At 38.3% G+C, this 26,461-nt stretch overlaps 1 protein-coding gene across 5 annotated transcripts in view; it reads left to right on the forward strand.

The window, feature by feature from the left end:
* The window catches only part of NSMCE2 (NSE2 (MMS21) homolog, SMC5-SMC6 complex SUMO ligase), a 274,162-nt gene that overhangs the window by 21,909 nt on the left and 225,792 nt on the right, over nucleotides 1-26,461 (forward strand). Inside the window, exons 2-3 of one of the 5 annotated variants that reach the window (XM_054518815.2) lie at nucleotides 16,380-16,521; nucleotides 16,696-16,839. The exons of 3 other annotated variants lie outside the window; for them this stretch is intronic. In XM_054518815.2, coding sequence (XP_054374790.1) covers nucleotides 16,455-16,521; nucleotides 16,696-16,839 — 211 coding nt within the window. In that variant the 5' untranslated portion in view covers nucleotides 16,380-16,454. Of the gene's footprint in view, nucleotides 1-16,366; nucleotides 16,522-16,695; nucleotides 16,840-26,461 lie in introns of all 5 variants that reach the window. One more of the 5 variants, XM_054518816.2, reaches the window with a different exon arrangement.

Raw genomic sequence — 26,461 nt, forward strand, 5'->3', positions numbered from 1 at the left:
ACTCTGAAAGGGACCCTAGTGGTTAGGTAATCTCTCATGAATGCTTTTGCCCATTGGTTGTTCAGGGACTGGGGGATTTTCAGAATGAGTGAGGTTTAGCAGATTCTAGGATTGGGTAGAGGGTAGAGGACTAGTGTGACAACTACTTTTATGAATTTGATAGGATTCTCCTCCCTTTGGTTGTGAACCAAAAGAAGTAAATTCCCAGTTATTAAGATTGAATCTAATTAGATTTAGACTTGTTTTTAGATTGTATTCTCAAGAAGTTACCTATAAGCACATGATCTTTTGAAAATCTGAACATAAATATTTTGCCTGGTATGTCTAGGCCCTTGAAATTTAGAATTGCAGCATGTCCTTCATCCCACTCCTTTCAGAATCTCTTACCCCCTTCTCTGCTTTATTTTTCTCTCGACTGTTTAATACTTAGCACTACCTCACTTTCTAACATACTGTATAATTGCTTTATTAATGTTATTTACTGTCTGTGTCTGCCCTGAATGTACGCTCTGTGACAGCAGGGGTTTTTGTCAGATACCCCTACCTGCTGCTATTGCCTGTAGGTACATGATACACAGTAAGCACTCAATAAATGAAAGAATATGTTTAAAACCTAACAGGAAAATTACTATAAAAATTTCCTCTGATTGTCTAAGTCATTTATTCATATATACCCACACCCATGTTCATGGATTATATAGGCACTCCATGGCTATGCCCCATCCATATCCATGTATACATACCTACGTACATATGTATATACAGTAGTGGGTGATTTTGCCCTCCAGGGATCCTTTGTCAGTGTCTGGAGACATTTCTGGCTGTCACAACTCGGGGGTGCGGGGAGCATGTGTGCCCTGGCCTCTAGGTGTTCAGATGCTGCTAAACAGCCTTCAGTGAATAGGACAACTCCTGCACAGCAAAGAACTGTGCAGCCTAAGCTGTCATTAGTGCTGAGGCTGAGAAACTCTGATACACACACTAATGTATGCATACATACATACGTATACACATACATACACATACATAGTCACTGGTTAAAAAAATCTACTTAGAGTATTTTTGAAATTTGAAGTAGAAAGCATAGGCAATACTAAGGGTTCTTTAGGTAAATAATACTTGGACCTTTATTGCTCTTTTTGCTGGCAGTTAAGGCTTTTCCTTATATTAAGAGTTGATAGCATTCCTCGTGTTTCCCTTATATTTTATGTTTCTTTATGTGTCATATTTCCCTCGCTGGACTGTATGTCCTTGAAATTAGGATTCCCGTACAGCCATCCTCATGCCCCACCTCTCAGAGCTTCGCAGTGGACTTTGTACATTTTAGGTTCTCTTTAAATGCTTTTTGAGTGAACCAGTCAGTCAACCAAGTAACTAAGAAATTTGGGTGTTGGATTGTAGAAGCCACGGTAGGAATATTGACTCCACCCATGGAAATGGGCAAATGTCACAAATTAGACCCTCCCCAACAACTGGAGAGCTGGTTATGAAGCAGTTACCAGCACACCCCTGGGCATATCTGACATTGGAGCAGATTTGCATTTGGTAGACAGGTTTGGGAAAGGGCTTTAAAAATAACAAAGCCTGTATATTGGAGGAGCTTCAGAGTCATCCTTTTTCTCCACCAGTGAGATTCCATGTACCTTGATTTATGTCTTGGAAATATGTGAAAAATGTTTCTATTAAATCTTTCAGGCCAGGCTCAGTGGCTCACACCTGTCATCCCAGCACTTTGGAAGGCCAAGTCACACAGATCACCTGAAGTCAGGAGTTCAAGACCACCCTTGCCAACACAGTGAAACCCCATCTCTGCTAAAAATACAAAAATTAGCCAGGTGTGGTGGCAGATGTCTGTAATCCCAGCTACTTGGGAGGCTGAGGCAGGAGAATCACTTGAACCAGGGAGGTGGAGGTTGCAGTGAGCCAAGATTGACAGAGCGAGACTCCGTCTCAATAAATAAATAAATAAATAAATAAATAAATCTTTCATGGCCATTAGTATATTGTTTAGTCTTGACCTGGGAGATGCTTGCTGATGCAACTGTTTACAAAAATGTTGAAGTAGGTGAAGAAAAGGGAGCTGTCATAGCCTAAAATAGGCAAGTATGAAATAAATGTTGCGGAAATCACTGAAAGAGGTCAATATCCTCATCCTCATTCCACAGAAGGGGAAATTAGGCTCATTGAATTGAAACAACTTACCCTAAAGCACATACCCAAGTTGCAAATTGGGAATTTGCATTTGGACCCAGTTTGCCTGACTCCAGCCCCATGACCTAGATTTATCTGTGGTCTCTTGTTTCTTTCCTCTTTCTGCTAACCATGGGTGAATGGCAGTAATCCTTAACAGCTGTTAGTGATATATCAGACATCCAGTTCTTATTGCAAATATACGAGGCTTGTAATATGAATTCTATTTTACAAATGACAAAACTTGAAGCTCAAAAAGTTAATTTTTGGACCAAGGTCACAGCTAACAAATGGCAGAGCATTTGAACTTGGCAAGGCAGTATGGCATAGAGGCTCATACACTGCTCACCACAGGTCCTTCAGTGCAATGACAATGGCAACAAAGAAAGTTAAGTTTTAAAAATGAGATAAAAGATTTTCTTCCTTATGTTAAAAAAATTCTTATTATTATTTCCATTTTACTTGACCCAGCTTTCTATGACTTATTTTTACTAACTTATTTCTGTGTACAGGGAAGGTTTGGAAGAAAGTCTTTTGTCAGAAACTCATCCTATTAGGGATAGTTGCTTTTATAATGTTAGAATTAGTTGCTCTGTGTGCGTGTGTGTGTGTGTGCGTATGTGTGCACACACGGGAGTGTCTATGTTTTGAAAGGACAAAATAAAAACTAATCAATAGAGCAGGTCTTTGAAATTGCTTAACCTACTTATGTCACTGGCAGTAATGTCTGTGATGTTACCTGTCACAGAGGCTTGAGCTTGCAAGGCTAACTTTTCAGAGGTGATTTATTTTCTTCTAAGTGGTATGTTTGCAGTTTGAGCCACAGAGCAAAGCATAGTGCCTGATTATCACTATATGGGCCAATGGCCATACCGAAGATATATCTCTTGATCCAGTTTTTTTACTTAAGCATATAACTTTTTTTTTTTTTTTTTGAGATGGAGCCTCTCTCTGTTACCCACTCTGGTGGGCAGTGGCATGATCTTGGCTCATTGCAGCCTCCACCTCCTGGGTTCAAGCAGTTTTCCTGCCTTAGCCTCCCAAGTAGCTGGGACTACAGGCGCTCTCCTCTAAGACCTAAATGGAAAAGAAACAATTTAGCAGAGCTTCATCAGATTTGCTTTTTTCTTGATTACTTTACAATGTAGTTATACAAAGCAGATGTATACAGTGGACTTGCAGTGGTGTCTATTAGCATTAGGGTAGCTGCTGTTTAATTTTAAAAATCACCAATATTCAGCCTCTTTGGCTTTTTTTTTTTTTTTTTTCTTTGAGATAGGGTCTTGCTCTGTCACCCAGGCTGGAGTGTGGTGGCATGATCTCGGCTCACTGCAACCTCCGCCTCCCAGGTTCAAGCGATTCTCATGCCTCAGCCTTCCAAAGTGCTAGGATTACAGGCATGAGCCACTGTTCCTGGCCTTCAGTCTCTTAGGCTTTTTGTGTGTTTCCAAGTAAGTGTTCCTCCTTCCTAAGATACCGTAATTTGCCATGTCTCTGTATCTCGATATCCTGATACCAGTTAATGCGTTTTCTTTGTTCCATGGGGCTTTTTGCATTTATACCTTTTTTATTTTTATTTTATTTTTTTAAGAGATGGGGTCTTACTCTGTCGCCCAAGCTCACAGTAGTCTCTACTGCCCTGGCTCAAATGATTCTCCCAACTCAGCCTCCCAAAGTAGCTGGGACCAGAGGCGCGCACCACCATCCCCAGCTAATTTTTTTATTATTTGTAGAGAGAGGTCTTGCTTTGTTGCCCAGGCTGGTCACAAACTGGTTTTCCCTTTTAACTAGGTCTCCTGAGGACAAAGATCTCAGTGTGTTCATCTGTCGTCTTCAGAGTCTGGGACTTATTTGATGCCTATTAGGTGTTGAATCCATATGTAAATGTGTTAGTAACTGGCTTTCAAGACTGTGTTCTCTTAATACAAATATCTGGATCAAGAATGTAGAAAGTTACTTTCCAAAATGATAAAATAAGCCCTTTTGTTAATTTTTGAACCTAATTTTCAAAGACTGCATTCAATTTTTGTGTATGGAATGTCTTAGCCAGAGGTTCTCAAACTTGAGGGTGCATCAGCATCATTTTAGAGAGCTTGCTGGGCCGGGCGTGGAGAAGGCTCACAACTGTAACCTTAGCACTTTAGGAGGCCGAGGCGGGCGGATCACCTGAGGTCAGGTGACCTCAACCTGGCCAACATACCCAAACCCCATCTCTACTAAAAATACAAAAATTAGCTGGGCATGGTGGCACACGCCTCTAGTCCCAGCTACTCGGGAGGCTGAGGTGGGAGGATCACTTGAACCCGGGAAGCTAAGGTGGGAGGATCACTTGAACCTGCCAGGAGGCAGAGGGTTGCAGTGAGCCAAGATTACAACACCGCACTCCAGCCTGGGTGACAGAGTGAGACTGTCTTAAAAACAAACAAACAAACACACACAGAGATTGCTGGACCCTGCCACTAGAGTTTCAGTAGGTCTCGAATGAGTCTAAGAATGTGCATTTCTGAGAAGTTCCCAGGGTCTGCAGGGTACACTTTGAGAACTCTTCTCTAGTCAATATTTCCCATTTGGTAGGAAATACCACTAGGTGGCACCAGAACACTTCTTATGAAGTAGCTATTGGCTTTTTGGATAGTGCTTATTGCACAGTTTAGGATTACATAAAAGATACAATAACTAAATTATTGGAATTTGGAGCCTGAATTATTTCATGTATATAAAAAGTAAAAATGTGTTGATTCTATTAGACCAGAGAACTATAGGACTATTAAGGTTACATTTTTAGATCAACTTCCAGGAATGAGGACTATACCTCTCACCTTTGCTGCTTTCATTTTCAGTTGTGTGGGTTAATCAGTTTCATTTACCAGTGATTGATGCAAATCCTTTCACAAAATAAAAATAAACATTTCATGTGAATCATAAGTATTTATTCTTCCAAGTTAATGGATCTTGATTTTGTTATCGATTACATTTTAAAACCACTTTTAAAAGACTTATACATATTGTGTCATAAATTTCTTGTAATTTTGTCCTTCCTCCAGTGGCCCGGTTGTATTTGGGACAGTTTTAGAATGTCAAAAATGGTGAAATGTGCTTTCCTATTGGCTTCCTTACTCAGAAAGTTGAGTAGTTTTCTTTTTAAGAGCTATTGAGAGGAAAGTTTTGGCTGCTGTTCACCTCACCTCACCTCCTGTTACCGTGGAATCTCACTCCATAAATTTCCAATCATTCCAACACCTCCAGATTTTCTTTCCTCCACCGACTGTAACATCCTGAAAGTTGGCATGGTTTCTCCACATGATGGCGTGTGTGGAAATAATTACTTGCTGTGTTCCCCTGTTTGCTAAGCTCTACCATTCACATTAGGATGTCACTTTGTGAAACAGTAAATGAGTCACTTTTTAGTTTTTAAAACAGCGTGTATAGTATCTGAATACCATCTGGGTTTTTCTAGAATCCTGAGAATAATTTTTCTATTAATTCTGCTTTTTTGTCTTTGGAGCTGAAGCTTGGTTTAGGTTTCAGTGGCCTAATGGGGTTTGAAAATGACCACCACAGAAAAAACTGAATTAGAGTCACTCAGTCAGATTAAAATTAGACTAGCACTTTATTATATCTCTTTGATCATTGAATAATTGAGACTAGTTTAATGCTAAGCAAAGATGACAACTTATGGAAGAAGTAGATAGAGCAGACATTAGGATTATTTTTGAGACATCAGATTCCTTTTTAAAAGACATAAAATTTTACGTCTTGTAAGCAGAAAGGAGCTTTTTGTAGATTGGCAATTAACATAACTAAACCAACTTGATTATTCTAGAGAAGATTATTTTATTATCCAGACCTATTTTTTCTCCCTCTTCTTTCTGTACTTTATAAATGAAATTATTTGTTATATATAAATGTAAAGCATTATTTATATATGTAAAGCATTATTATTTATATATGTAAAGCATTATTTATATAAAGTGTTAGCCACATGTGTAATTTAAAATTTTCGCTGTCCTTATTACAAAAAGTAAGAAGAAAGAGGAAAAATTACTTTTAGAAATGTTTTATTTAAACAAATATGTCTAAAATATTTTAACATATAATCAATATGAAAGTTACTAATATTATTTTGACTTTTTTGATACTAAAATTAGAATCTTACAGTACATGTCAATCTGGACTAGCCATATTTCATATATTTAGTAGCCACATGTGAAAAGTGGGTACTGTATGAGGTAACAGCACATATAGGTTATTTCATTTGTCGGTGACTGTGTCAGAGAAGGGTAAGAAAGCGTAAGGATATTTAAGTCAACTCATCATGTAACATTTTAGAAGTTTTGGAGAGTATTCAAATCAAACCAGTCGGTAAAACGAGTTATTATCTGTTGATTTCTTTTGTATTTGTCACTTTTCTACCCTAGGTGTGATTGGTATTTTAATACATAAAATACCAATTTTAAAAATAGTTTTGTCAGCCTAAAATGACTTACTTCTGAGGATCCTGCTAGTATTTGCTTCTGTTTGAAATGTCATGATAATTTGAATCCACATCTACAATACTTTCATATTTTGTGGCTGATGTGGTAAACTAGTTTCTTATGGTATTGGGCAAGCCAGAGGTTAAGCCTGTTAACTTCAGCAGCCAGAATACTGTACTCTAGTTGCTATAAACAATTAGGCCTGTCAGCAGTTGACCTTGGAAATGCTAATTTGCTTGTCCCTGGGTGCTGCCTCAGGCACTGGCTTTCTCTCTGTGGGTGGGAGTTATGAACCTAGTTTGGAGGAGAACTTGAGGCATTTGGGGCAAGCTCCAAACAGATGTGCTTCTTGCTTCATTTTTGCATGTGACCAAGTCGCAAGAGGAGCATTCCTTGCATGAATTTCTTTGAAGGCCTTGTAGAATCAGACATGTATGCCTAGACTAAAGTTGAGAGGAAGCTTTATTACTTTTGAATTTACCCTTCCCTCTTCATTCTACTGCACATCTGCCATAACGAAGGTTGATTAAAAAATGCTACACAGTGATTTTCATCACTATTTCATTGTATTTCTTAAAGTTATTGAAAAAGGACTTGGAAGGCAGCTTTTATTAACTCTTTTGGTTTTGTGTTTATTACTACTATTATAGTAGAGCCAGGAGAAAGTGGCCTGAATAAGTGAGAAGAAAGAAATGTTAGTTGGAAAAGCTGTATATACATGGTGAGAAGTTATAGGTAGCTTGCTCAGTAGATGAAGAAGGGAAAGGGAATATTTATAAAATTCAGAGTTACTGTCTTTTTTAACTGGTGGTGACAGCAGTGGCAGTTTTTACTCCAAGACAAAGATTTGCGCTTCCTCTTCTTTTGGGCAGGTAATTTTAGACAAGGTAATTTTGTCCCTTTATTGTACAGTACTGATTCAAACATTTATTTGAGGTTGGTTGATTGCCACTGTTGTTAGGTAATTGTTAGCATTTTATGTTGATCAGTCACCAATTATTATTGGCTCATGCCCTCAAAAGGCTAATAATTTTGTTAACAGATAGGGCAAATAGGTATACATGCAAAGATCAGGAGAACTACATGGTAGTGAGTGATGTGTGCCAAATGAGGAGACTGTGAGTCTGTATGTCTCAATCAAGAATCTGTGAATGAATTTTTACATTTTATGATCTAGCAGCCTGATTCTGTATCCCATAGGCATACATCTTTTGTAGACTCTACTTTAATAGGCAACTTAATAATAGCTAACTTGTGATGCTTTTTGTGTACCTGGCATGTTATAAATGCCTTGTGTTTATTCATTCATTTAATCCTTACAAAAATACTGTCGGGTAGGTAGGTATCATTACCATTATACATATGAGTAAACTGAACCTTGAGGTTGACCAAGGACTATATACTGTATCTCTGAAGGAGTGGTTTTTGTTTTTTAACCGCAATAATGGACTTCAGATTGGAAATATACATTTTAATTATTTACTCCTTACATATTCTCACCCATCATCCTTTGTAACCCTAACCCCTTCCCAATTGCAGTAAGCTCTGAGGTAAGTTCTCATTATTGACCTAGGCCTGTGCTCAGTGTAGATAGCTCTTCTGCAGAGCTCTGACACTGTTATGCCTGAAGATGAGTTCTTCATTAAAACCATTTATAGAGTCCATTCTATGCTAACTCTGATGATTGACTTAGAAGGCTCTCCAGCTGAGCTAAAAAAAAAAAAAAAAAAAAAAAGCTCCCTATTATGTGAAATATGCTAGAAATACAAAGATATGAAGATACTTCAACAAATCTGTAGATCCTCACTAGGACTGTAAGTCTTGATTACCGTGAATTGACTTCTTGGATCATCTTTGTTTGATTGTTTCTCTAGCCATAACCAAAGCATCTGGCATTTGCTTCCCGAAAAATGGTAGTTATTACCTTCTACAACTATTTTAAACCCTTGAGCATAACTTACAGAAGGTGCATGATGTCACTGGCTATATCCCCTTATACTCTATATACTCCAGTCATGGAGCCTGGTGTAAGTGCCATCAACATATGCTCTTTAAGCCTCTTTTCTCTGCTCACATGACTTCCTCTCCCTAGAATGCCCTTTCTCTGTTGAGTGCTTTGAGGGCACCAATTCATCTTTCAAGGGTAAGTTTAAGTATCATCTTTTTTCTTCAGACATTCCTCTCCCACCCAAACCAAATTGATCTCTTCTTGGGTTCCTCTGTGTTTGTTGTACATTCTTCCATCTAAACAACAACAGAGCACTTCTTTGCACTCAGTTATATTTCAACTATATATATTTCAACCTTATACCTTAGCATAAGGTATTCTCACCACTAAATACAGGGGTTTGAAAAGACCAGTTAATAATATCCTGTTTCCCAGCCAAGTTGGGGCTTTGTGTTCCAGTCTGTGTTGCACTATTCAACTCTGCCATTTTCACTCAAAAGCAGAAGCAGCCATAAACAATATGTAAACAAATGGATGTGATTTGAACAGTAGTGGGCTGTACTTTACTCATCCGTGGTCTAGAGAAGTTTGATAGTTTTGTCTCATGTCTTTAAAGGCTAAGAATGGGTTAAAATTTCATAAAATCAAAATATAAAGTGATACCTGAAAAGAGATTATAGGGAAGATAGCAGAAATGGTTCTTGCAAATATATATATATATATTTTTCTGGCCAACTCATTAAATGACTGGCGGGAAATAATTTTTACAAAGAGTACGGTATAAGGCTTGACAACCTCTATATCATGGGTTACTGAAAAATCTTACCTGTAAAGTTCTGCTAGACTCAGGTGTGTTTATAATAAAGTTTATGTTTTAGTTTCCTCCTTTCCAAAAGCTCTTTACATTTTCCGAAGTTAATTCCACAATATTTACTAAGTTCCACAATATTTACTAAGCACCTTCTCTCTGAAATATAAAGATATGGAGATATCACTCAACAAATTTATAGATCTTATTGCAGTTATTTTTCTCTCTTAATCCTATGAAAATGAAGAGACACTTGACAGATGAAAGAGCTAAAGCTCGAAGGGTTAAGTGACTTATCTGAAGTCACAAAGTTTGAGATGCTACTCATATCCAGAATATCTTCTGCAATGCTAACCCACATATGTACATGCGCACACACACAGAAACACACACACACGAATGTGCATCTTGTATAGATCAACATGTCCTCTGCTAGTCCTATTTGCTGTTATATGTAGAGCTATTAAGTTTGGAACATTAAGTAAAGAATCCCTCATTATAGGATGCAATTTTGCTGTAATGAAATTCATTTCAGCAGATAATTAATTTAGTATTTAATCACCTTAAATTCTTCTTAATAGTATTTCACCTTGTTTTTTTAAAAAATTCCTCTCAGTTAGTCACTCCCTCTAAATTTCCATTAGCTTTTTTATTCTTTTATTTGGTGACAATAACAACTTTATTGAGGTGTGATTCACCCATTTAAAATGTACAATTTTGTGGTTTTCAGAATATTCAGAGATATATAACCATCACCACAGTCAATTTTAGAACATTTTCATCACTTCAAAAAAAGAAACCCTCTACCCTTTAGCTATTGCCTTCCTGTTTTCCCATTCTCACTATTCCTAAGGAGCCACTATTCTACTTTCTGTCTCTATAGATTTGCCTATTCCCAGCATCTCATATAAATGGAGTAATGTAATATGTGGTCTTTTGTGACTGGCTGTTTTCTTAGCATAATGTTTTCAAGGTTCATCCATGTTGCATGTATCAGTCAGTAAGTACTTTATTCCTTTTTATAGCTGAATAATATTTCACTGTACTTCTGTTAAATTTATTCATAAACATTTTATTATTTTTGATACTATTATAAATGGAATTGTTTTCCTAATTTCACTTTTGGATTGTTTATTGCAAGTGTATAAAAATACAATTGATTTTAGTGTATTGATCATGCTTGCGTTCTGAAACTTTAGTGAACTCATTTATTCTCATATTTTAATTTTTTAAAGTGGATTCCTCAGGATTTCTCTCTCTCTCTCTCGACAAGGTCTCACTCTGTTGCCCAGGCTGAAGTTCAGTGGGGTGATCAACAGCTCACTGTAGCCTCAACCTTCTAGGCTCAAGCAATCCTCCCACCTCAGTCTCCTGAGTAGCTGGGACTACAGGCTTGCACCACCACACCTGGCTAATTTTTGTATTTTGTAGAGACAAGGTCTTGCTATGTTGAATCGGCTGGTCATGAACTCCTGGGCTTAAGTGATCCTCCTGCCTTGGCCTCCCAAAGTACTGAGATTATAGGCATGAGCCACTGCACCCAGCCTCCTTAGGATTTTGTTGTTGTTGTTGTTGTTGTTGTTGTTGTTTTTTGAGACAGAGTCGTACTCTTTTGCCCAGCCTGGGGTGCAATGGTGTGATCTCAGCTCACTGCAGCCTCCACCTCCTGGGTTAGAGCAATTCTCCTGCCTCAGCCTCCTGAGTAGCTGGGACTACAGGTGCCCACCATCACGCCTGACTATGTTTTGTATTTTTAGTAGAGATGGGGTTTCACTATGTTGGCCAGGCTGGTCTGGAACTGCTGACTTCAAGTGATTACCCCGCCTCAGCCTCCCAAAGTGCTGGGACTATGGGTGTGAGCCCAGCTAGGATTTTCTGCATACAAGATCATGTCATCTGTGAATGGAGATAGTTTTATTTTTTCCTTTACAATCTGGATGCCCTTTATTTCTTTTTCTTGCCTAATTGTCCTCGATAGAACCTGCAGTACAATGTAAAAGTGTCAAGAGCATACATCCTTTTTACTGATCTTAGGGCAACAGCATCTTTCAATATTAAGTGTAATGTTAGCTGGAGAGCTCCCTTCCTCCTGCAGTGGCCTTCTAACGCCCTTTATTGAGAAAGCTTCACGTCATTCTCACTGTAAGAGAAAATGCTTCAAGCAGTTACATCTGTTATCACAGAGCCGGTATTGAAGGGTGAATTTTGAACTGAGAGGCAATTAATTGACAACTGGCACAGAACATGAATAAGCAAGTGGAGTAAAGCTGTGAAGGTGCTGTGATAGAAACCTAATTGCAGGAAACAGTGAAGGCACCATGGAGTTAGTGGTCAATTCTAGCAGAGGACCTTTAGTAGAAATTCTGTATTGGAAATGAGGACATTAATGATGAGTAGGCATTCCCTAGAGAGTGGGAGAGGGTGTTTCTGAGGGTAGCAAAGATGAGAAGAGCTGTGAGCAGCTTGGTGTCAAGATCTGTGAAAGCTAACAGGTTAGTCTGCCACAGTGTGGCAGGATGTTGGCAGAAGGTGAGAGCTTATGAGTCAGAGACAAAAGTCTTTATCACTTGTTGCACATTGCACATCAAACTGTGAGTATCATAGTTCACCTTGTTGTACCCTCTGTCCCAAGTCCTACGTTGGTGAGGAAGGGCCCAGGGTGATACTGCAGAGGGTTTGTGTCACAGCTGAGGAACGTGGGGTCTAAGGGACCCAGATTTTTGTAACGGGTAGTAAACTTGCCTGACCTTTGCCATGGAGGAAGACATCATCTTATTATACTGCCCTCTGATGTAGAAGGAGGCACAACCTCAATCTTCCAGGATTTTGTTCATTATACAGACACCCTTGAAAACTATAAAAGGGCAGTTAGTCATCCAGGCATGGTGACTCACGCCTGTAATTCCAGCATTTTGAGAGGCCAAGGCAGGCAGATCACTTGAGGTCAGGAGTTCGAGACCAGCTTGACCAACACGGTGAAAACTCCATCTCTTCTAAAAATACAGAAGTTAACCTGGCATGGTGGTGGGTGCCTACTCAGGAGGCTGAGGCAGGAGAATCACTTCAACCCGGAGGCAGAGGTTGCAGTGAGCCGAGATTGTGCCACTGCACTCCAGCCTGGGTGACAGTGTGAGACTCTGTTTAAAAAAAAAAAAATGGGGGGACAGTTATTGTCTTTGCTCACAAGATGTGAGGAGATGTGTGAGACCATGAAGAATAGTGTCCCAGCACCTGGAAGGTTCAGGGAACTGCATGTTAACTTCAGGTTGGGCCTTTCCAAGAATTTTACCACCACATATTATAGCTTCAGCACTTACTACCTCAAGAAGATGTAGTACCTTTCTTGATGCACAAAAGTCCTATTTGCTGCTGGATTCCTTCTTTCCCTTTTTGGCAAAGAGGGCATCATAGTACTTCCGTTGGCTAGGCAGAATAACCTCGAGCTTTCAGAAACAGTTTTGGAATCAGGTCGCTAGGTTCAAACACAGCTCTGGCAATTATTAGCATTGTGTAAGTTTTGGTTCTCTCACTTGCAAAATGGGGATAATATTGTAAAATAGCAGTTAACATCTAGTAAGTATTTAACTTTGTACCCACACACATCTCCCTTATTCTCACTTTATTTAGGGTTGATGTGAGAATTAAATACTGTCTATAAAATGCTTTTCACTTGGCACACAGCATTCTTATTTTATCAGTTATTTTGTTTTGCTTATAATTATTTGGGTCTTTCACGGGTGAGAGAGGTGGATGCTTTGGAGCTTTTGGCTCAGAATTGATAGTGTACATAATACAGGCAGCCATGAGTTAAAATGCAAGTTCTGCTATCTGCTAGCTCTGTGAGTTTGAACCAATTACTTCACTTCTTTAGTGTTCTTTTCCATGCATGAAAAATATGGACATTATCTCCTTTTCATGGTTCCTGGTTTGATGAAACAGTTACATGCTTTGCTGTCCAAGATTTACTTCTCAACTTGGTTGGTCAGCCTGTAAATGCTTGCTTTGGTTATAAAGGGAATTAGTGGAAAAAGAATTTAAAGTGTATGCCTTACTGTTAGGATGGGGAATGGCACTGAGAATGTGTGCTGAGGTTGGGGGAATACATGATAGTGAGGGCCATGTGTGTTACTGTGTGGGGGGAGATTGTCTTCTTAATAGGAAAAAATGATGTTTATGATATGGTTTAAGAAGCAAAAGTATGTTCTAGTTTTAGAAAAATTAGTATGGGATTTTATTTCAAGCAAAAAAAAGATGAGTGCTCCTGTGGGATAGACTAAAATAGACGTTTAAACCAGTTAACAAAGAAAGATTATGTAATGTGTTACATAGAAGATGCAGTTTTTGTTAGTTGTCTCCCTCTCTTCTGGAATGGAGCCTTCCAGAGTTCTTGGGTCGTTCTGGAGTTTGTTGAGCATTACCCTGTATCTGCCTTATCTTTGTTTTCTGAGTGGTAAGCTTATGAGAGGTTTGGAGTCTTGGCTGAAACTTAATAATACAGGTTGAGTATCCCTTATGTGAAATGTTTGGGACCAGAAGTGTTTCAGATTTCAGATTTTGGAATATTTACATATACATAATGAGATACCTTGGGGATGGGATCCAAGTCTAAACATGAAATTCACTTATGTTTCATATACACATAGCCTGAAGGTAATTTTATACAACATTTTAAGTAATTTTGTGCATGAAACAAGGTTTGTGTTAAGTACTTATGTGTGGAATTTTCCACTTGTGGTGTCATGTCAGCACTCAAAAAAGCTTTGGATTTTGGAGCATTGAAGATTTGGGATTTTTGGATTGGGGATGCTCGCCTTTATTAGAAATACAGCATTGACTAAAATAGACATGGCCATTGTGCTTTGAGCAGAAGCTGGAGAGACTAGGAGAGGGCTAGACTAGTGGTAGTAGGCTCTTGTAAGTCAAATTAAAAAGCTCTTACTTTAGGGCAATGGGAAGATATTAAAGAGTTTAAAAATAGGAATAGGATAATTTTATTTTGCATTATTCTCTGGCCATAATGTGGGCTTCCTAGGAATATGCCTGGAGGTGTGCCTAACAGTTGGGAGGTTGTTGTAGTAGTTTCCAGCTATTAGGTAGTAGTGACTTGGACTAGAAAGGTGGTAAGGGATTGATGAGAAGTCGATCAATTTATAAAAGACAAAGGAGGAGTAATTGACAAAACTTGATGGTTTATTGAATATGGAAATTGAGGAAAAGGAAGAAGTCAGTGGTGATACTCAAATTTCTGACATAAGCATCTATGTTAATGGAGGCCTCATTTTCTAAGGTGGTGTGATGCTTTGCTATTGCTGCTGGAATAAAGTACCACAAACTTAGTGGCTTAAAACAACACGAATCTCAAGCCTGAAGTGAATCTTACTGGGCTAAAAGCAAAGTGTGGCAGGGCCGTGTGCCTTTCTGGAGGCTCCAGGGAAAAATCATTGTCTTGCCTTTTCCAGCTTCTAGAGGCAGTGCACATTCCTTGGCTTATAGCCATCTTCCATCTTCAAACCTGGCAATGGCCCATTGAATCTTTCTCATCCTGCATCACTATGACATTGACTAACTGCTTTTCTCTTTCATTAATAAAGGGCCTTGTGATTACATTAGGTCCACCCAGATAAGCCTGGATTCTCTCCCCACTGCAAGGTCAGCTGATTAACAATCTTATTTCCATCTATAATCTTAATCCCCCCTTTCCATGTAACATAACATAATTGTGGCACTGGGGGATTATTAGAGGGCCATTAATCTCCTCACAGCAGATGAGAACACGTTTTACAGAGGAAATGAATTTAGTTTTAGAGATGCATCCAAGTGGGGATGACAAATAAACAGTTGGTTTTTGAGCTTGGGATAAAGATATAGATAGGACAAAAGCCTATACATGAAAATTGAAGCCATAGAATGAATGTTTGTTTCTTAGGTGGGGAGGGAATACGTGAAATGACAGGAAGGCCCGGGCCGGTGTCCTTAGGGTTTGGGTGAAGTTGCCGGTAGTGAGATTGAGAAGGAGCCACCGGAGGGGAGGAGGAAATCTAGAGGAATTTGGTTTTAAGGAGGTTGGTAATGACCTTTATAGACTATTGTGTGTTTGGTCTGAAAGGATATTTAAACATCTTTTTAAACCTATTGCTATTACAGATCAGGAAATTGAGTCCCAGAGAGGTGAAGTCACTTGTCTAAGATTGTATAACTAGTTAATAGAAGTGCTTCTTCATTCCTACTTAGTTTATTTGCCACCCTGCAACCCGGGTCCATTAAATCTTTTCATTTTGAAGATAGTGTTAGGAAAAGATTTGGCTGGTGTTTGTGTGTGTGTGTGTGTGTGTGTGTGTGTTTCATTGATATTCTGAATACTGAGAGCAAATTGCTGGAATAATGTCTGACTGGTGCCTTATTTACATGCAAGTTAAAAATTGTTTATACTAAATAATAGAATTAATAATTACTTTTTAAATCATGTAAACTTTTCTAAATGCAACTTCATCTCTTTTTGCAGTTTCTTTCACCTCATTTTGCAATCTATCCTTTTTATTTTTTCAATAAGTTTTTTATTTTGGAATGATGTTAGATTTACAAAAGTTGTAGATAGTGGAGTTCCCATATACCCATACCCTCACACAGTTCCCTCAGTTGTTAAGAAGATCTTATACCACTATGGTACATTTGTCAAAACTAAGGAACAACTCTGGTAGATTCCGATTGACTAAACTAAATAGTAAGCTCCAGACTTTATTTGGATTTCACCGATATCCTTTTAAAGAACATTGTCTGGGATCCAATCCAGGATATCACATTGCATTTATTCATCATCTTCGTAGACGCTTCTTAGTTGGTTTCGCTTTTTTTTTCTTATAATCCTGACAGTTTTGAGGAATCCTGCTTAGGTGTTTTGTAGAATGTCTCTCAGTTGGAGTTTGTCTGATGTCTTATTATGATTAGATTTGTGTTACAGGTTTTTGGGAAGAAGAGCACAGAGGTCAAGGGCCCTTCTCATCACGTCATATCAAAGCTAGTACAAGTCATCAACATGACCAGTAATGTCAACCTTGATCACCTGGCCCTAGTCGTGTTTGTCAAGTTTCTTTACTGGAAAGGTACTTTTTTCTTTCTTTTCCCTCTACACACTGTTTTTTGGAAGCAAGTAGCTCGCTGTATCCACACTCAAGGGGACATAATTAAGCTCTACCTCCTGGAGGAGTAATTATCTACATAAATTATTTGAAATTCTATAAAGAGTTTTATTTTCTCTGCTTCTGCCCCTGCCTTAGGATCAACTATTTTTCCAAGGGCCCTGGTTCTTTTTGATTGGAAAGTGGTATTGAGAAACCAAGATCTGGGCTCCGGATGTGCTTGCTGCTACCAGAAAGTGACTGCCTCTAAGCCCTTTCAGCAGACAGAGCTAGGAAATATGTGTATGTAGGCTAATGTATGTGTACATACATAACTGTCACTTGTATGTGTATTCATCTGTATCTATATTAAGGGGAACATATGTTCACACCATTATCTTCAACGCTAATCTAGTGCTACGTGGTTAAATTCTTTTCTTTTTCCCTGCTGATTTGTAATTTCCGTCACCAACGTTAAGAAACTGCACTCCTACCATCCACTGTACATTTGCTTCTGTGTGTGCCTCCAGTATACATGTAAAGCATTTTCAGAATTATTAACCTGTGCTTCTGTAACAAACAAGTTCATCAGCTAGCTTCGGGTTTATGGACAGTTCTTTTGCCTTTAGTGTTATGGTTTTCAGTCAGAACACCATTTCCAAGGTTACTTAGGTCATTTCCCTTTGTTCTCCACTTCCTTCAGTGACATTTGTCATGCATTTGCAATACAGTTACATTGTTGTCATAGTCTGGATTCTATTACAGGATCCCCTCCTTCCTGATTGTTGGCATTGGGGTAGTTTATTATTATTTTTTTGGATACATTATAATTCTTTGTGAGTGAAATTTACATGGGTCTTGACATACTGCAATCTCTTTTTGAAGATATATACGTACTTGGAAAATATACGCACTGAAGACATACTAGAATGTTTGCTGGCAGCAGTGTTAAGGCTAAGACCAGAGCGGTGAATGAAGCTGCAGTCAGATTTATAGGTCAGCAATCAGGGTTAAAGATGTTCTGCTTTCCGAGGTCAGAATTCACTCATATATAACAAAACTTCAGTAGGCAAGAGCCTAGAGATGCTTGGGTTTAGAGAATGAGGCAGATCTCAAATATAAGGCCAAGAGTTGAGTTACATCATTACATCAGGATATAGATATTGGAACTTATGCACACCTTACCCAGCCAACAGGTGCAACACCATGGTAGCTTTGCATTGAGTTCTAACGTGGAAAAAAAAATGCTTGGAGATTGTAAGTACTTGAGAGGAGAGATTATGTCTCTTTGAAAGCCCTACAGAAATGTTTCTTAAACTGCAGTCTTAGAGGCACCTGGGATGTGTATTTTAAAAATGCAAAATTGGAGCTTCTGAAAGCAGAGCCCAGAAATCTGCATTTTAAACAAGCATTCCAAGTAATTCTGATACATAGTGAAGTTTGAGAGCCCTATCCCCTCACTTTGAATGGTGAGGTGCCTTGCACAAGTAGGTGCACCCTGTGTGTTTACTAACTTGAATTGCAGATAAGTAAAAGTTCTTAAGTTCCAGAATTCAAATCTGGGCAGCCTGCCTCCAGAGTCTATGTTAACAACATTGTAAAAGCTTTGCTTTGGGGGATTCATGTCATGCATCCCTAGAGTTTCTCAGGTAAATTAAGCCAAGAAATAATTGCCATTTTTGTGTTTCAGCATCTAAAAATATATGTGTATTCATATTCTTCTTCTTCTTATGGGGAGTTGGTGGTACAGGATCTTGCTCTGTTGCCCAGGCTGGAGTACAGTGGCACAATCATAGCTCACTGTGAACTGCAACTCCTGGGCTCAAGCCATTCTTTCACCTCAGCTTCCTGAGTAGCTGGCACTACAAGCGTACACCATTGCACCTGGATAATTTTTCAAAAAATGTTTTGTACAGACAGGGTCTCACTGTGTTGGCCAGCCTTAAGCAGTTCTCCCACTTCTCTGGCCTCCCAAAGTGTTGGGATTACAGGCATGAGCCTCTGTGCCTGACCTGTTCATATTCTTCTGTGTTCAGCTCTCTAGGAAGCAGTGTGATAGCGGTGTTCTTGAATCCTAAGAAGAGGCATGTATCTTAAGACAATGTTTAAATTAAAAAAAATTTTTGTTTGTTTTTTTTTTTTTGAGATAGGATCTCATTCTGTTGCCCAGGCTGGAGTACACTAGTGCAGTCTTAGCTCACTGCAGCCTCCACCTCCTCAGGCTTAAGCATTCCTCCCACCTCAGCCTCCCAAGTAGCTGGGACTACAGATACACGCTACCACACTCGGGTCATTCTTTGTATTTTTAGTAGAGATGGGGTTTTGCCATGTGGCCCAGGCTAGTCTTGAACTGCTGACCTCAAGTGATCCACCCATCTCAGCCTCCCAAAGTGCTGGGATTGTAGGTGTGAGCCACCCACACCGAGCCCAATTTTTAAATTGTTAAAAATGGATACAATACTTAAGAAATAATTTGGCAGTGTCGTATGAATGTAAAAGTACAGTAACATAGAGCATGAGATAAGACTAGATTTATAGACCCTTAGGCCTGACATGCACTTTACAGGTCATCTCCTCCAACTCTCTCTTAAAAATAAGGAAACTGAGCACCAGTAAGATTAAGTTATTAACTCAAAGTCTCAGAGAAAATTGACAGTTGCAGACATCCTGATTCAATCCAATATAATTTCCACTTTCATTCTGCTTCTATCTTCAGTGTCTCTATGAAACGATTAAAAAATTTTTTAATTAGATTTTAAAAATCCATTTTAAATTAAAAACTGCTGATATTCACTAGAGGATGATAATTTGTAGCTGAAATTAGAAGCAAATCTAGTAAATTTAGAAGGAATATTCAGTGCAGTTGCAAAAAATAGATGTGAGTAAATGACTAGGATATTTAAGTAGAAAAGTTTGTTTTAAAACAAACATTTTTATGGAATGCTTTATTTTGGGATCTTACATCCAGTTTTGGCTTTCTAGCTTAATGAAAGACTAAAATAATCCAGGGGTGTAAAATGGGAAAACAGCTGGTTGAGTTCTGCATTTGTTGAAAACATTGATTTGAAGTGATAGTTTATTTTTGTCTTTAAATTCAGCCAGGCGTGGTGGCTCATGCCTGTAATCCTGACACTTTGGGAGGCCGAGGCAGGTGATTCACTTGAGCTCGGGAGTTCGAGATCAGCCTGGCCAACATGGTGAAACCCCATCTCTACTAAAAATACACAAAATTAGCGAGGCATGGTGGCTCGCACCTGTAATCCCCCCCAGCTACTCAGGAGGCTAAGGCAGGAGAATTGCTTGAACCTGGGAGGCAGAGGTTGCAGTGAGCTGAGATCACGACTGGGCAACAGAGCAAGACTCCATCTCAAAAAACAAACAAAAAAAAAAAAAAAAAAAAGAAAAAAGAAATTCTGTGGAATCAGAAGGAATCTCAGAGAAAACGCCATTTATGATTTTTAACTTTGTATCATACATTAGAACGGTGGATCTCAAATTTTATCACTAATCAGAATCACTTGGAGGACTTGTTAAACTGCAGATTGCTGGGCTCCACCCCAAGGCTTCAGATTCAGGCCTCTGGGGCAGGACTTGAGAATTTGCATTTCTAACAAGTTCCCAGGTGATGGTGATGGTGCTGTTAGTCCAGTCCAACCACACTTTGAGAATGACTAGATTACAGAAAGCAAATTATAGTACAAAGCAATCATACTCTGGTGAGGGGATTATACATTAAAAGCTGGTTTCTTTCATATTTGTTATGTAAAAAATTTGTATTGATGAATGTTTTCATACTTAACAGAAAAACTGTAATGAGGACACTCAGACATTATATTATGAAGACTTCTGAGTCATGATGAGATTTCATTATATTAAATGTGGTTTAAATTATATAGTTAAATGTACTTTTTTAGTAATAGAGTTACTATTAGAAGTGGAAGTATTAGGGCAGGTCTGAAAATATGGGATCTATGTGTGGAGTATATTAAAGGAACTCTATAGTCACGCCGCATCCTTGTCAACACTTGCGACAGGCAGTCTTCTTACTTTTAGCCATTCTAATAGATATGCAATGGTATCTTATAGTGGTTTTAATTTGATTTTTCTATTGATCATTAAAATTGAGTACCTTTTAATGTGCTTATTTGGCATTTACCTCTTTGGTGAAGTATCTGTTCAAATCTTGTGTTCCCATTTGTTATTGGACCAGTTTTTTAATCATTGCATTTTGAGGGTTCTTTGTATACTTGGAATACAAATTCTTTATCAGATATATGATTTGTGAGTATTTCCTTCCAGCCTTTTTGTTTTTAACAGATTCCATTTTTTTTTTTTTAAGAGTCGGGGTCTTGCTCTGTTGCTCAGGCTGGAGTACAGTGGCATGATCATAGCTCACTGCAGCCTCTACCTCCTGGCCTCCAGTGATCTTCCTGTCTCAGCTTCCTGAGTGGTTGGGACTATAGGCGTATGCCACCATACCCAGCTAATGAAAAATAAATTTTGTTTTGTTTTGTTTTTGAGATGGAATCTCACTCTGTCACTCAGGCTGGAGTGCAGTGGCTCAATCTTGGCTTATTGCAAAGTTCACCTCCGAGGCTCAAGCAACCCTCCCACCTCAGCCTCCTGAGTAGCTGGGACCACACATGCCACAAATGCCAACCTCCATGTCTGACTAATTTTTGGTATTTATTGTAGAGATGGGGTTTCACCATGTTGTCCAGGCTGGTCTCGAACTTCTGAGCTCAAGTGATCCGCCTGCCTTGGTCTCCCAAAGTGCCAGGATTACAGTTGTGACCCGCTGTGCCTGGCCTAAAAAAGATTTTTTGGGGGACAACCTCTCTCTATATTGCCCAGGTTGGTCTCAAATTCCTGGCCTTAGGTGATCCTCCCACCTCAACCTCTCAAGTAGCTGGAATTACAAGCTCGAGCCACTGTGCTTGGCTCAGATTCTTTTGAAGAACAGAAGTTTTTAATTTCTGTGACATCCAGTTTACCAATTTTTTCTCTTGTGGATTGTGCTTTGCTCTTGTATCTAAGAAATCTTTATCTAACCCAAGTTCCCAAAGATTTTCTTCTATATTTTTCTAGAAATTTTTTAGTTTTAGGTTTTGTATTTAAGTCTGTGATTCTTTCTGACTGAAATTTTGTATACGGAAAAAGGTACGAGGTATAAATCAAAGTTCATTATTTTCTTTCTTTTTTTTTTCTTTGCATGTGGATAGCCAATTGTCCTAGCACCATTTGTTGATGAAGACTTTTTTCTCAGCTGAATTGCCTTTGCACTTTTGTCCATTTAGTTGTCCATGTAGGTATGTGTCCATTTCTGGACACAATGCGATGCTGTTGATCTCTTTTTCCATCTTCATGCCAATACCACACTATCTTGATTACTGATGCTTTATGATAAATCTTGAAATAAGCTAGTGTTAGTCTTCCATTGTTGTCTTTTTCAAGGTTGTTTTGTCTATTCTAGGTCCTTTGCATTTCCATGTGAATTTTAGACTTGGCTAGTCAATTTCTACAGAGAAGTCGGCCAAGGTTTTGATTGATATTGCATGCCTTGCAGCCTGGAGGCTCTCTCAGGATACTAAGGTGGGCATTTACATGGCTTACCTCGTATGCTTCTAGTCACTCTCGTTCTTTCCTCCTTGCATGATGATATCTAGTATCTTATAAACGTTTTTTAAAACATTTTTTAATTTTTATTTTTTTGGTTGTTTGAGACAGAAGACAAATCTAGCCCCTGTTAATGGCCAGTGGAAGTATTGTGGCAGGTTTTTGATAAACAAGAGAGAAACACCAGACTTGTACTTGAGAAAGAGAATTGGCAACAACATGGAAGAACTATTAGAGGGAAAAGAAAAGAGATTGGAAAAGGAAATGACTAAGAAAACAAATCAATAATCTGAGGAAGAAACAAAGATTAAAATTAAGGCAGCTATAGTTGGAAAGGAAACACTAGCTGACTTTAGCAGGCAGAATAGATAGATGTTTGTGACTAGTTAGATGTGGGGGACAGTAAGAGAGAGGAGTCTAAGATGACTTTATGTTTTAGGTCTTGCATGTAGTTTGGTTCTGTTTGGTTGCAGAGACTAGGTGCCTGTATGTGGGATATGATTGATTGGAACCTCCCATTTTATAAATAGTACTGCAGTGTTACAATTGATACCCTGGAGTTCAGAACCAGTTACTCAGTTCTTTATTTCTTAGTTTACAGCTCATTATAATTGTCATCCAAACACAGATACACTAGTGGGTGCTTATTCCCATTATAGAAGTAGTTTACTTCACTCAACAAAGAGTTATTTTGAGGCTTCTAGTAGGTTTAGGTGTTTATGAATTATTATTATTTTTCAATAGGAAGTTTTTAAAGATGGAAAAACAATCTTGGAAGTCAGTGATGATTTCAGTCAATTAAATTGAAAATAAAACATCTTTAAAATGTCAGTATAAGTAAGGAAAAAATAAAAATTACCTTCTAAAATATGAGACATCTTTTCAGAAACTTGCAGTGTGTAGAGATGTAAATATAAGGAGAAATGCAAATTGAATGGGATAAGTATAATGATATTTGTAGTTAATTATGATAACTTATTTTTTGGTGGTGTCAGTGATTTAAATTTTAAAGGATTGATTTGCTATTATTTTCATGAAATCAAAATTTTTTTTTACTTTCCAACAGTAATCATAGAAATTATTCTCCAACAGATAGGAATATGAAATGAAATTGTTCCCTCCTTTTGTGATCGTGACACTTCTACTCTTTCCTGAAAGAAGTGTTTCTCCCCACAAACTACTTCTTATTTAGATGGACATTTGAGAGTTAGGTAAATAACAGAGATTACAGCTTGTCATCATGGATCTTATAATCTAATCAACTTCTTCTCAGATATCTTGGAATCTTAATGCTTATAGGGCTGATTTGTTTAATTAAACTGTTCCTTCATTAACTTTCTATTTTAAAGGAGGCTGACCCTATTCGTATCTTTTTCTTGGTATAAATGTGTTTAAAATAAGTGTAGAGATATGCTAATCTAAGGCAGTTGCTATCCACCTGCAAGCTAAAGATAATTAACCTTTTTTGAGTGGCTATCTCATTTATGAACTTACTTGATATTTTTGTTCTTGATCCCCCTAATTCTCTCCTGCTCCTTTTTTTACTGGTGTGGTTTCTCTGGCACAGTAGGCATGTTTTCTGATCTAACATGCATAAATCTTAAGAGCGAATTTGACAAAGTCTTATGACATAGAAATGTTTATGCCCAAAGGGTGGTGATTATTGAGGTAGTTAGGCGAATGGACTCTGTTATTTAATAGGTCCTGATTTAAGTCCTGCTTCTGCAGCTTATTACTGTATGACTTTAGTTCAAGGTACTTAACCTCTCTGAGCCTGTATTTTCTTTCATAAGATGGTGATAATGATAATGTCTTCTTCACAGAGCTGTTGTAGTAAGGATTAAATGAGATGATGCATGTAAATTGCTTAGCATAATGTCTGGCACATAGTATGTGCTCAATAGATGTTTGCTATTTATTTAACTTCCTGACAGAAAACCAAGAAAATTTATGTCAAATTTATGTGTCACAGAAAATCAGGGAGACTAGCTGATGAATTAGATAAGATTGAAATTCAGAAAGACTTTCTTTTTACCTCCTGAATGAAATAAAATGTCAGATTTCAAATTCATGAAATCTGATAGTCTTAAGTTTTACATTTTAGATTGTAAAATTCAGCAGTATTAATACAGGAAGGGCGAGATCTGGCTTAATAGTACTTTTTGTTGAGTTTTTTTCTTTTTCAATTTATTTTCTTTTTTAGAGACCTGGTCAGTCTCTGTCACTCAGGATGGAGTGCAGTGGTATGATCATAATTAACTGCAGCCTTGAATTCCTGGTTTCAGGTGATCCTCCTACCTCAGTCTCCTGAGTAGCTGGGACTTTACAGGTGCATGCTACTGTGCCTGGCTGATTTTTTTTATTTTTAGTAGAGGTGGGGTCATGCTTTGTTGCCCAGGCTGGTCTCGAACTTCTGGCCTCAAGTGATCCTCCTGCCTTGGCTTCTCAAGGTGCTGGGATTACAGATGTGAGCCACTGTGCCTGGTTGGTTTTTTTGTTGTTGTTTTTTTAATTGACAAGGCCAGCATGTGATCAAGTAGTACAAATGTAATAGTATTATCATAGTCTTCATTGTTTAACTTATGGCTGTAATTATTGCTTTTTATTCTGAAGTTCATCTTTAAAGTGACAAATGAAGCATGTTTAAGTAAGGCAGGTCAACTTGGTCAAAGGAATTTGATGATTGTTATTTATCCTGGGAAGCAAAGATTCGCAGGGTAGGAGATATTTAGTGGCTACCTTCAGATCTTTGAAGCACTGGAATCTGGAAGAGACTTGAGACTTTCTGTTTGACCCAGGAGGTAGCTTTCTGTAGCTCTGGAGTAGATGACCAGAATTTACGTCCTGCTTCTGATACTGAGGTGGAAGTAGTTAATCTCTCTGAGCCTCAATTTCCTCAACCATATGAAGCAGAAAATAAAATTACTCTATGCAGAAGTTGTGTGGTGTAAATAAGTTAATGTGTGTGAATGAGCAATTTGGATTTATTGTTGTCATTGCCTGGCAATGTTCTAGGGAGGCGCTGAATCAGCTCTGTCTTTGGAAGGACTCTAATAAATAGAACTGTTCAGTGGTGGAACAAGCTTTGCCATCACACTAAGAGCCAAACAAATTCCAGATAGTTATATCAGGGCTTTTTAGGAAATTTTACATGGAGTAGAAGTTTGTAAAAGCTCTTTGAGAGAAGATACAGTGTTTGCCTTATTCACCACTATGTCCAGGGCACCCTGTACAGTGCTAGGCACATGGTCTGCTCAGTAAATATTTGTTGAATGAGTGAATGGAAGTTCCTCTACTAACACTCATATTCTAATCTTTGTTTAGCATCACTCTTTTTTTGTTTTTAATATAGTATGTGTTGCCTTCTGTATTAGTCTGTTCTCACGCTGCTAATAAAGACATACCCGAGACTGGTAATTTATAAAGGAAAGAGGTTTAATTGACTCACAGTTCCACATGGCTGGGGAGGCCTCACAATCATGGCAGAAGGCAAAGGAGGAGCAAAGTCATGTCTTGCATGGTGTCAGGTAAGAGAACCTGTGCAGGGGAACTCCCCTTTATAAAATCATCAGATCTCATGAGATTCATTCACTATCACAAGAACAGCACAGGAAAGACCTGCCTCCATGATTCAATTACCTCCCACTGGGTCTCTCCCATGATACATGGGAATTATGGGAGCTACAATTCAAGATGAGATTTGGGTGAGGACACAGCCAAACTATATTTGTTATCTTCCCACATGTATTTGTTTGCCCTTATGTTGTTATTTTATAATGGAAATTTTGTCATTAAACTGAACCAGACACTCATTTTTCTTTCTGTTCACCTACACTTACTGAAAAGTAGAGCACAGAAATACAATTTTCATCATGAAACTTCCTGGGAGTAGTTTCTTCTCAGGTGTAGATGTTTTTAATTTATTTCTGCTGTTTCTATAAGTATTTGAATTTCTGTAGTCCTTTTTAGAAGGGATGCCTTACACATGGAATATTTCCATGGGATTACTGTCCAAAGAACCTCACAGCAGTGGTTGCCTCTAAGGAGAGCATTTGGGGATTGGAGATACCACATGATTGTACTTTTTGAGTTTTTCAACCATATGCTTGATTACTTTTTTAGTCATATGCTTTATTAATTTTAAAAACAGTTTTTAAGTGGGTGGGGAAACCCCATCATTCAGTAGATACTAGCTTAAGTGAAGAAGAAGATTTGTATGGGGAATATTGCAAAGTACAGTTAATACAGCAAAATACCCCCATTTGTTAAGAGTCTCCTGTGTTCGAGGCCTTATGTTGAGTGTTTTACC

The sequence above is a fragment of the Pongo abelii genome, chromosome 7, assembly GCF_028885655.2.
Source record: "Pongo abelii isolate AG06213 chromosome 7, NHGRI_mPonAbe1-v2.0_pri, whole genome shotgun sequence".
Lineage (NCBI taxonomy): Eukaryota > Metazoa > Chordata > Mammalia > Primates > Hominidae > Pongo > Pongo abelii.